At 38.8% G+C, this 13,090-nt stretch overlaps 1 protein-coding gene across 1 annotated transcript in view; it reads right to left on the reverse strand.

The window, feature by feature from the left end:
* Positions 1–13,090, reverse strand: part of kcnma1a (potassium large conductance calcium-activated channel, subfamily M, alpha member 1a) — a gene marked incomplete in the record, with an annotated part of 198,584 nt that overhangs the window by 70,938 nt on the left and 114,556 nt on the right. The window contains 2 exon segments of the mRNA XM_037680098.1: positions 7,682–7,793; positions 8,368–8,461. Of these exon segments, the coding sequence (XP_037536026.1) occupies positions 7,682–7,793; positions 8,368–8,461 (206 nt within the window).

Below are 13,090 nucleotides of genomic sequence, written 5' to 3' on the forward strand. Positions count from 1 at the left end.
TGTAAGGATCCCACTGCCTGCAGCCTGCCCTGCTGATGGCCGCTGATTACCAACACCTGGCGGCCATCAGCCTGATGAGCCTCTCCATCTACTTAAGGCTGCAGTCCGGTGTGATTCAACGCTGGAGCATATCACCTCTTATGGTATTGTACTGTTGTGAGGCAAATGTCTTGGTGAAAAGAATTTGTTCACCTTTTGCTCTTTTTTCCAGTTTCCTGGTTCCTCGTGCTCTTTGGATTTCCCTCGTGACCTGATTTGGATCCTAGGCCTCTCAGGTATTCCTCGTGCCTCTTTGCCTCCAGTGCCAGCCTTCCTCGTTCCCCTTTGGACTCTGTTGGATTTCCCTCTGCTGCTCGCTCGCCTTGGACTGAAGGACCAGCTCTCCCTTCGGGTTGGACTGTAAGGACAAACACACTCCTTAACAATCAACTTGAGCCTCCCCCGTTGGACAGCCATTAACCTGTCGTCCCTCTTTCCAGGAGCCTCAGACCAGCAGCCTGTGGATGTGATTTAAACTCACTGTAAATAATAAACACTGTTATTTTGTATTCCCCTTGTGTCTGCCTCGTTCTGGGTCTCATATCATCTGGGTTCCCCGCGCACTCCTAACACAAAGGTGCATTGGAATAAAGGAATCTAACAGTTGCATTTATATCCCTCACATGCAAATTAAAGTGATAGCTCAGTTTTATTAAGGAGTTATTTAAAATACCTCTGATTAGACAGTGAGCAGTGTCTTAACAAGTTTGGAAATCCGAATGCTAAGCTAACGTCTAACCAGAATAAGGACCAACAAAGAGCAGTTATATTTTCTTATCTAAAACACTTCAAAACTCAAACATTACAATGCAGTTCGAGCTAATGCATGTTAAATGTTTGACACTTTGTCACTTTTGCATAAGAAAGTTAGACTTTGTCACTTTTTTCTCAGCTAAACAGCATCCTTGTTGCTTGGTGCCACTGCATGGGCGAATGCTGTCAAATGCATTCTGCCACCGATCAGCTGTGACTCATAACTCTGTCAGTCTGATTCAAAAGCAACAACAAGAAGACAGCTGGTGTGATCAAATCATGATTTTTGATGCTAATCTGGAGGCCTGTTGTCCCTTTACTGGAGCTGCAGCCACAAACATTATTTCTTGATCATGATGTTTCCCTTTATGTACGTTTGGCTGGAAAAAAAAATCTCTTATTATGTCCGTGTACTTATTTATCTTGGCTTTGTAATGATGTATCCAAACCAGGATCGACCTGAACACAGTTTTACTGTATAAACTATTAATAAATGCTTCACACAACTTTACTTAAATAAAATAAAATTTAAGATGTCAGTGAGCATCCAGTGCATACAGTATATATGGGTTTTCTCCAGGTTCTCCAGTTTCCTCTCACAATCTAACAATATGCATGTTGGATTAATTGCCTTCTCTAAATTGTTACCAGGTGTGAATAATGCCTTATTTGTTTTTATGTGGTCCTGTGATGGACTGATGATCAGTCCATGGGGTGCCCCACCTATCGTTTAATGACCCCTGGAGGTAGGCTGAGATCCTGAACAGGAACAAGTGGATGTAGAATAAAAACATCTGGATGGGTGTGGTGCACACTTCTTTTTTTGGCTGAGTAATAATTTTATGAGCAAGTTTATAAATTTGACAGCCATTGTAGATTTAAAAAAAACTGAGCTAAAGGCCAAAAAAACAAAAGTTTGGGGTAATCATTAGGTGCACTGCAAACTCCAACCTTAAAGATGTGAGTAGTATCAGTTTATCAGGGATGACAATTTATCTTTAAACAGTTTAAACCTTTGAGTCATGCAGCCATGATGGCTGTGGGCAAAAAAAAAAAGAAAAAAAAGGCTTCTTAAAAAAAAAAAAAATCGGATCCAAGCTGTGTTTATGAAAATCTCTTTCTAACATCCTCTTGCACACACACAAACAGAACCATGTCACACACGTGTCCGCTCATCAGAGGCTCATTCAAAAAGGGTTTAACGGTCTGTGCCAACTCTTACTTCATTGAGGCTTTGCGAGCCAGAGCGTGGCCTCTTCGTCACATGCTCTGGCCGAGACCTTTTATCAATCAGCTGGCTGGGATGCTTCATCTGGGATAACACTGACAGGGTTAGATTATACGATGCTCTTAAACATATTCTGGCCACTGGCTCTCATCTCATTCATGAAAGCTAAAAAGCACACATCAGCGTTGACATTACTCCTTTACACGTTAATGCAGCATCCAGTGCAGTATGGGAGACATCAGCATTAACATATGGGGTATTTAATTCTACAGTAAGTATTTTTCTTTCCTTGGTTGAGATTTCCTGCCAGTTGCTTTTGGATCTCTCAAGTCAGCTGCTAAGCCTCTTTCAACAGCAAAATACAAAACTGTTTACCAATGCACCACTAGGTGGCAGTAGCAGGTTGGAATAAAATGTGTGCCTGATGTACATTCACTGTACCAACAACACTTTTGCACTGTAGTTTACAACTAACTTATGGTGACTTTAGATTATAAAAATACTTTTGATTAAATTATCAGTATTATGTATTGTTCATTGGTATGAAATATTTGTTGCAAAACAATCTGTTAATTATTGATAAATTAATAAAAAAAAATTTTAATAAAACCTCAAAAGTGCTTTAATATGAGCTTCAAATCAGTATTCACTTAAATAATGTACCTTTTTTTTAGTAGAAGTAAAATTATTTGCATCCATCCATTCATCCATCCATTCATCCATTTTCTTCTGCAGCCTAAGTAGGGAGGCCCAGACTTCCCTCTCCCCAGCCACTTGGGCCAGCTCCTCTGGGGGAATCCCGAGGCGTTCCCAGGCCAGCTGAGAAACATAGTCCCTCCATCATGTCCTGGGTTTTCCTCTGAGTCTCCTCCTGGTGGGAAGTGTCTGGAACACCTCACCAGGGAGGCGTCCAGGAGGCATCCTAACCAGATGCCTGAGCCACCTCAACTGGCTCCTCTCGATGTGGAGAAGCAGCGGCTCTACTCTGAGTCTCTCCCAGATGATCGAGCTTCTCACCCTATCTCTTAGGGAGAGCCCAGACACCCTATGGAGAAAACTCATTTCGGCCGCTTGTATCCGTGATCTCGTTCTTTCGGTCACAATCCGAAACTCATGATCATAGATGAGAGTAGGAACGTAGATTGACCGGTAAATTGAGAGCTTCGCATTTTGACTCAGCTCTCTCTTCACCACGACAGACCGGTACAGCGCCCGCTTCACTTTACGACCTCCCGCTCCATTTTTCCCTCATTCGTGAACAAGACCCGGAGATATTTAACCTAAAAAAAGTATTTGCAATACAAAAAAAATAAAAAAATAAATACATAATACTTCCATGCATGGTGCATGGTAGGTAAACAATATTCTAACAGATCTTCTGTGGTCTTCACATGCAGGAGCACAGCTTACAGAATACAAGGAGTGGTGCAATAATTATGATATATTTAACTAACTCGTGTGTATTCCCTTGCAGTGAATGGAAAGAATAATCTTTGGGGAAATAAGAGCACAATACACATTCGTAACAACCACCCTGACTTCTCAAACAAAGGCTGCTAAGAAACCATATACTTAAAGCAGCACTCATCATAGATTAAACCATTAAAACCACTCAGACTTTTAGAGGCACTGCATGAAGACGAAGTAATGTTATTAATTGAAACTCCAAGGTGTCCATCTTAAATAGATCAAATCTAGTGCATTTTATCTCTTTTATTCCGGCACTTACACAAATTGTTGTGCTTCTTTTTCACTCACAACATGGCCTAATTCCTTTGTTAATGCAGATCGTAGGCAGCTATTTATTATTCCTGTCCTTGACAGGATTTGAATACTGACACTTTCAGCACACCATTGGTATTCTGAGCGCTATCACCAGCCTGTTAGGGTATGCCACATCCCACTGCACATCTACACACTGTTAATTTTATAACTCGGGCTTGCAGCAAATCCTCAAGTCTTTAACAGGTTGAGAAAAACAAGATTGTTTAGCTTTAGACTAAGTTATACTATTTCTGGTAAATGTTAAACATTCTGCTCTTTTATAGCACCTTAAAGCACTTTACAGTGTTTCTCATTCACCCATTCACAAGCACCCATACATTGTTTTTAATTATATAATTTACATTATCTACATGCAGCACTTTTACATTCTTACTCAAACATACCAGAGGCAGTGAGGAAATTCAGTGTCTTGTCCAAAGATGTTTTGCAGGACATATGGATGGAAACTGCAGCCTTACGACCAGAAGACAGTCTATCTATCAACAGGCCTGAACGTCTCCTAGACGTTTTTAAACAGTGAAACACACGGGCAGCAAATAATATAATTCAAAAACTATACCTCCTTTTTTTTTTTCATTTATGACCCCCACACTGGCAGCAGCTGATCACTAACCAACACTGCATGCCATGACATCCAGAAGTATTTCTCAACACTCGTATATTCTGAAGCATTGGCGCCTTTGAAAAAGCATCTCTCCTCTATCAACAGTCCTTGTTTTGTTTATTTGCAGTGCCGCTTCATAACAAATGTATTAAAAAAAAGAGGAGGAACGATTCATTTTCGAGTTTGAGAAATGTCCGAAGATGCGGCTCAACATCTTATAAAAACAGTGACCAAAAAGAAAATGTTGCCTGGCACTCAGTTGCTCAAGAGGTTGTTCTGTTAAGAAATAAAATACATTTAAAGTGAATATTTTAAAATTAAACTGTGTTTTTGAAGCCCACTTCAGTTCGATGTGTCTTATATGTTTTGCTGAGGTCAACTGAAGCACGTCCAAGGACACGTTGTTCCTTTCCTGGTGTACTTTTGGCTTCAATTCACTTCATAAAATAACCAATAAATAAAGGTCTGAATCACTTAGAACGACAGTAGTCCCTCGCTACTTCACGGTTCGTTTATCGCGGATTTGCTCTATCGCGGTTTTTCAAAATAAGATTAGACATGACACACAATTGGCTGATTGATGGATGAGCCGCACGATCGGCATGACATTTTTATTTAAATTAAATTGTTTTAAATTATTTAGCACCTCCTGCAGCTTTGTCCTGCTGCAGTTAAACAGCTGATCAGATGTTCAGTGTGCAGAGTGGAGAAGTGGGCGTGGCCAAGAGCACCTGCAGGTGGCTGAGAGCAGAGGAGGCAGGAAGCTGAAATCATGACATTATGTGCTCTTTTAGAGCATTTAAACCTTGTTTAGAACATTGCAAGAGTGTGTGAAGGCTTTAAAACACCTTGATATATATCTATATAAATATTAAAATAAACTACTACGGTACTTATGACTTGTACTATTACTCCTACTTCGCGGTTTTTCACTTATCGCGGGGCTTCAGGGTACGAATACCCCGCGATGAATGCGAGACTACTGTACCGACATTCTTTATTTTATTTTATTTTTTACTAAATATGGTTAAAACTTACACAGAAGGCTGGCTTGAAACATTTCTCCCAAAAAAAGAAACTTGTCCAGATGACATGGTTTAACCTTTCTTGAGCTTACACTGTGCAACAATCTGGAAGAAAAAATATTTAATTTTCCATAACTTCACTGACTGAATGCATATTTCCTCACAGTCCAGATTATGCAAGCATGGGGAACTCTAGAGTTGAACTCTGGAAGTGTAACATATTTTGTGCAAACTGCACCCATCAGACCTACTTTGTATTTTGCAGATGCTTATAAGATCTGAACAACATTCATTCATTCGTTCATTCATTGGGCTTAGCCTTGTTCAGAGTTGTGAGGGTCCAGTGCTATGGGGAAAACAAATAAAAGGGTCCAAAGTCCATGTCAAAAAAATTGGTGGTAAATTAATACTAAATAAATATCTTTGTTAGTCATTTTTTATAGAGAACTCACCTGAGATCCTGATTCAACATCTTGAATTTTGTGATCCACATACAAAATCAACATTTTCACAGCCTCATCAGTTCAATTCATTTCAGTTCAGTTTATTTATATAACCTCATTTTACAATTCAATTCAAGTCATTTCAGTTTATTTATATAGCGCCAAGTCACAACAGAAGTCATCTCAGGGCACTGAACAGAAACATTCATATATAAAAATAATAATTTAACATTATTTATCAGAGGAGTAGACTGCTTTGAGTTTAACTTCATTGCAGACTCTCATCTTGAGCAAGCATGAAGGCAACAGTGACAACAAAAGTCATTCCAGGGCATTGTACAAAACATGCACATATATTATAAAATCCTATTCAGTAAAAGTTGTCTACCTAAGGAAATCAATTGATTGCGTCCAGTCACTATTTCAAAACCTCCCATCCTCATCATTAAAACTTTAACATACTTTATATCAGGAATACAAGAATCCAGAACAGATTATTTCATTTTATTTACAGCTACTTCATTGTTAAAGTTTTGGACAAACAAATTCATTTTAAGAAGCTTTTATCAGCTCCGTGATCAGACTTTTGAACTTTTGTATACTGTATTTTTTGGATTATAAGATGCATTAAGCAAAACAAAACAGTCAGATAAGTCAAACTTTATTCAACTCGTTCACAATAACCACATAAAATCGGTTCGAGGTCAGTAAGTACAACCAGAATTAACACATAAGGCTCACTGCCGATTTTTGAGAAAATTAAAGGATTTGAAGTGTGCTTTATATTCTGAAAAATACGATAAATGCACAAGCTCAGAGGTTCTAGTGAGCGCTTAAAACACTTATGAGCAAGAAGTCGCTGCTATGATGTAATGTTGACGGTTTTACATAGATCACGTGATCCGGTAAGCTTTTAAAAAGTGCAGCAACAGGGACAGCAGACAAATGCTCAACTAGTAAAGCAGGTAAATCATCTTAGCCCAGAAAAGTGCTTCAGCATCCATAAATTAAAACGGTCCCAGTGCTATACTCTTTCTGACTCAAGGCTTAGAGATCCAATGCCACATTAAAACACCAGATTAATATAAGCAGCAAGGAGTTTTACCAATGTGTTTTGCAGAAGAGGCAATGCCCGAACAAAGAACTCACTCACAAAGAAACTCTTTTTACTGCAGTATAATTTAGGTCACGGTTCTCTGAACACAGTGGGAAAAGTAGGTCGTTATGTAATGCAGGTTAGGGTGTTTTCCAGTCTGCTCAAGCATGAGTGAGTGCATGAGTGTATACCAGGATCACACATGCTTCGGCATGTGCATTTTATTTTGCGTGCGGGTGTGAATGGGCCTCATTTAGATGGCAGTTATTGACTGCTGTGAGGTATTACAGGTGCAGCGCTTTAATACAGCAATTACTAATGAATCTAAAATACACACACGGAGCTACAGCCCCATTCTTTCACTCCCATTAGTCCATTCACTCTGCTGAGCCTGTGTTGCCTGAAACATCGGAGGAGCCTAGCCCTGTCACTTCTAATAATGAGAGAAAGTTGAGTGCAGCCTCAAACAACAGGGCCTCAGAGACATGCTCCCACTAAGGGGAGAGACAGACGAGAAACCGGAAGGCAGAGGGAAAGATGGGGACTTTTAAAAGGAGGAGCGCTGTGCATTGGTAGAAGGTGAAGAAGAAACGGGAAGAAACAGAAGTGTCAGTGTTGTACGAGACATGACGAGGTTTAACAGTGAGAGATGAAACGGACTGATGAAGCAAAGACTGCGACACATCGGAATGGGATACTGAAACTTACCGAGCCAGCTTCTGTTTAAGTAGACGGAGACAAACACGGGAGGAACGGTGAAGAAGTCAACTACAGAGTTGACCTCCAGCCAGAACCACAGCTTGTCGTTGGCTGCTATAAACTGTCAAAAAAAAGAGACAAGAACGGTACAAAATATAACAACTAAGTGTTTTTTTCCCCCCTCACAAAAACTCCATCACAGATTGGCATTTTATACTGCTGTGTCTACCTCTGACAGTGCTGACACACCGTCGAAAACAACAAAAGATTCACCCAACTTGCTGATTCATGATAGAAAATGGTGGCGTAAGCAGCTTATGATTTCATTTGTTTATTTATTTAGGATGTCAAGCTTGCGTTTGCACCACTGGTGGCATGACAGCCATGATAGCAACATCATTATTACAGTGCGTTCTGTGCATTATAGACGATCCAAGCTAAGTGTTCACATTCAATGTTAGATGTCTTGAAGGAAAGACATTTTTGGCTAAATTTCTAAATAAAAATAAGTAATTATGTGTGTAGATTTGAAAAAAAAAAAGTATGCTGATGATTTCATGTAAGTACTGGCAACATTGCCACATTGCTACTGCATTCAAAACTATGCACATGCCCTGGTTTGCACGTAGGGACAGCTGTGTGTTTGAGTGTGCTCGTATGCTGGTGTAAGCATGCAATCGTATGCGCCAGCTTACCCGCAAGCCGAAGTAAAGGAGGAAAAAGACATTGAAGGCCATATCGATCTGTAGTGTAAAATCTTTGTAGAAGTTCTGGCAGGACTCTATAGGGCTGAAACACAAACACAGAGGGTGAGAGGAAGTAAGATTATTGCATTGAGAAGTACCTTTAAACTGACAGCACACACAAGTCTTCCAAAAAGTCATCCATGAAATCATTTGATCAAAATGTAAACTTAAACAAAGGGATTAAAATTACAATTTATTGTCAATTAAGTAATAGTTTTAATAATTCGCCACATTTCTTCCATTGAGTCTTGTGGGTTCTTGGAGTCAGATGAAAGACTTTACTGCAGAGACATTCACTTGCAGATGAAACGGCTGCTAAAGAACTAAAACTCAGAGTTGCTTTGATGTGACAGTACTTTCAGCAAGGATGAATTATTCAGAGTCTGTCAAATCTAAATATTTCACCAGTTAAAGAGAATGCAATAGTGAGACATTGTTGCTTTAAAAAAAGGCATTGGGTGGCACATGGGTTGTGATTTTTGTGGTTTGTCATATAATCCATCTTTGTATTTAGAGAGACGATTAACCATTAGCAAATGAGAGTCCTCAATAAAAGCAATAACCAGTTGAGTGCCCACCCCATTTTTTTCTTGGTTATGAGCATTGTGCTCCTGAGTAATGAGGAATTATCACTGTAATACATGAATTTACACAATAGTCTGGCATAATGGTTTGGCTGCTCAACCAATCTACATGTTATAGACACAAAAAGTTTCTACTATTGTAAGCTTTGGACTTTGGGGACAAAAAAAATGAGTTAAGCTTTTAAAATTGGCTGGGCATTATCATTACCATAATCAATAACCTGGGAAGGAAGGCAGCAGAATTATCATGACAAGCGCAAATATCATAATATCTAAAGGTAACTTACAGTTTTGAGATAACACATTGTGGATAATCATAGGTACATCACCTGGCTGGTGTTTCGGTAAGGCCTGGTGATGTACATGAATGTATGATTTCATTGATTGCACAGTTGGCATGTGACGTGTGAGTGATGTCAAACTGCGTCTGAACTTGTTCAGTATGAAGTATCAGCATGAAGCAAAAAAGGTGGAAACATTGGAACACATTGTTGCAAGGGCATGAGAGAAGAGTGAAGCTCAGAATTGTAACTACAAAAAGCAACAATCATCAACTGGCAGCCCTCAGGACACATACAGCCCAAAAGCTACGTCCATCCGGCCTGTAAGGTGGAACATTTTAAATAAATCAACACAATTCAAGACTGGATTTGGGTATTACACTGCTCAGAAAGGGTTATGGATAGTTGCGATGACTAAGATGCTGAGGCATAGCAGAAAACTCAAGTCCCAAACAGAAGGCACTTTTTTCTAGCACATCTCAGCTAAATGTCGATATCTATTTATCGTCTATGACTAAGTTCAGCTGTTAGAAAAACTATAGGATGTGCAAATATAATCCATTTATACCTTAAATAGATATGTATGTCTGCAAGTGAGCAGGGGGAGTGGTGCAGCAGAGGTTAAAGAAGGTGAGCCTGTGATTGGAAGGCCGCCGGTTCAACTCCCCAAACCGATATCGAAAAATGTGGGTGGGAATGGTGAAGCACCCACACCTGCCTCCACTCTCATTTGCCTCACTCTGGTCCCTTGAGCAAGGCCCTTAACCATCATCTGCTCCACCAGGTGACCTAGATGGCAGCGCTCTGCTCCACACAGAGGGCTGTGGTAGCTCGGTGGTCTGTGGTTGCGTCAGGAAGGACATCAGGCGTAAGAACAAATAACAACACGTGTCAAGACTTTGTGTGAGTTAGTTCACTGTAGCGGCCTCTGAGGAAGGGAGCAGCGAAAGAAAAGGAAAGTAGGAAATTGAGCAAATTTAATCAGTGACCCCGACACTAAGACTCTTCCAGAAGTTGAGAGCAGTAAGGTTTTATCATCTTCCACTTAACAGCACATATTATCACACAATGCTTTATTAAAATGGATGACTGCAAGTGGAGATGAAAAAAATGCTTAAGAAGATGTCATGACTGAATGGTCTGACTCAAGCACTGTAATCTTTAGGATGATGGAAAAGTTGGTTTGTCAACATCCGAATGGCTCAAAATTATGCAGCAACTGATTAAAGAAAGATTCCTTAGTTCACTGGGTTTTTTAAGCGTTTTCGGATAGAGGTTTTCATGCGTATCACTCCTCTGGAAATGGGAAGTTTAATTTGAAGGAAGACGCTCAATTATCTTGACACCAGAAGCATCCTCGTATGTTTCCATATTCATGATGCTCTTATGATTCATGCAAACAGCCTAAGCATGCACAACAATCTTGTACCCGTTTATTTTTTTCTGTAAATATAGCAGTTGGGTTCACAGAAGCCTCACATTTATTTACACACAACACTGACGATGTCTTCCTGTACATTGCTAGCTGACGCTCCCAGATCTTTGTACAAGTTCAATCATCCACGTACATGCATATGCAAACACACACTTGTGCACAATATATAAGCATAAAAACCCCACGTCTACACACACACAGATGGTGCGTACTGAACACACCATTTGGAGTGGTCACTGTTGTATTTCCCCTTAGGCTCAGCTCTGGCCTATTTCTGAATAACAGCTAATCTACAGTCATGTGACCCAAAGCAATCTTGGTAACACAAAGAGAACATGGCGGCACAAGTCTATGTGGTTCACTGGATTAGACTTTAAGACAATGATCTCACTATATACTGTACGTGTCCACAACTTGGTGTTTGGTTTGATTATTAACAATAAAGTACTGAAAAAGTGCATTGGACAAAAGGCTGGTTTAGGACCACTAGGCCTAACATTCCTTGAAAGGATGCATATTGCCTGCCAAACAAATACACACCGATGTGAGCACAAACATTATTGCATTTTACTGCGTGTAAAATTAACAAGCATGTCAGTGCAGGAAGTGAGAGTCTGTGACTGCTCAATATTCAAAGTTGCCTCAAGTGTTTTAAACCAAAGTCTGGAAGAAAACTTTAGAATGTAACATTTGTGAGATTCAAAGAAAACACAACATTCATAAACATGTTTCTGTTGATGATTTTTTTTATTACTTTAAAACAAAGCATTACTTTACAGAAACAACACTGGTCACACATTATTTTGTTGCAAAATAGAAAAGGTATTCAAGTTTCTGAATCAGAAAGACAATGTGGCCAGGCTTCAGAAATGCTACTTGGATCACAGTCTTGTGATTTTGTGATTTTTTTTATTTTTTATTTTATTTTAGTCCCATATATGCATTGGACCTAAACTGACACACAATGGCTACTTTTGGGGATGAATGGCAGCTATCATTTTGATCCATCTTTTTGAAAAAGCCTTGAACAAGTTTAAAAATAGTATTCAAGTCAGAAAGAGTATTTGCATTTGTACTCACTACCAAAAAGGTACACGTGTGCACCACTCTCTCTCTCTCTCTCTCTCTCTCTCAAAATGTCCTAATGAGATAAAACATGCTGGACACGATCATAGATTTATACAAAACATTTTCCATACATAAACATCTGGTTTATTGCAATGTTGTTTTTTGATTTTTATCTTATGAGAGGAATTTCTATTAAACAGCTCAATCCTAGAAAGTTAGTCAATTTTTTCAGTCATGGTGAAATAAGTTAGAAATGTTTATTCAGACAGATTTGATTACAAAATTGATTTTATTTTTAGAAATTAAATACTTGTTGTCATTTTTTTTATTTTAAACTCTACATTAAATATGATAATTAAAAAATTAAATAAGTGTATTTGTACAGATAGCATAGCCAGTCTTTATTAAATATATTCTTAGTTTATTGACAATCTGCTATTTTTGACAATTGTCTTTATTTTATTTTTAAGGCACACAGAGTTGTAAGTGACTAAATGGCTCAAATGTTGACTCTAAAATTTTGAAAGGTTTCAAACCTCCGCTGCAACTGTTCGTGCTGAACTTAAGATAATGAAATTAACTCCTGGACCTCCTGGACGTGTTTAAGAGACACAGACTTCATTCTGCTGTTAGCTGCAGCTTTCATGTACCTGCACAGCCTAAACATGACTTTTGTCGTTTATAAAGAAGCTTGTGAAAATCAGTAGAAAGTTAATAAGCTCTGTCACAGCTGAAAGAATAAATAATTATTAATTAGACTAACTATAACCTGACGAGGTGATAAACAGAGCATCAAAAACTCCCAAAGTCTCGTCTGAAAACATGTCGAGGATCAATAAATGGACATGATCTAATTAAAACATTGCCAGATAAACACTGTAAATAAGAAACACCCTGATTGGTAAAATGAAGGTTAAATAAAAATTAAAAGCATTATGATAAAAAACATTAATAATATTAAGAGAAAATAGAATTAGTATCCATATTTGGTAATGCAGTGCAAGCTGTTTACCTCAATAGATCTGCTACATTGACTCATCAGCTGATCGTTCACTCCATGACAGGTGCTTAAATTAAAGGTTTTTTTTTTTTCAAGTTATGTTGGGAAATGATGTTCCAATAAAATTACCTGCTATTAAAGTTTGAACAGAAATATTCTTATTGACAGTCATATGGCATCTACCGCTGTATAAATGTTAGAGTGATGGCCCAGTTGATCTGAAGAGGCTGAATGATCAGATTGATGGTTCTGGTGGTAATGTTTTAACTGCAACTTCTTCTTATCAGAAGGTGCACCATATACT

Source organism: Nematolebias whitei, chromosome 1 (genome assembly GCF_014905685.2).
Source record: "Nematolebias whitei isolate Nwh7 chromosome 1, NemWhi1, whole genome shotgun sequence".
Taxonomy (NCBI): Eukaryota; Metazoa; Chordata; class Actinopteri; order Cyprinodontiformes; family Rivulidae; genus Nematolebias; species Nematolebias whitei.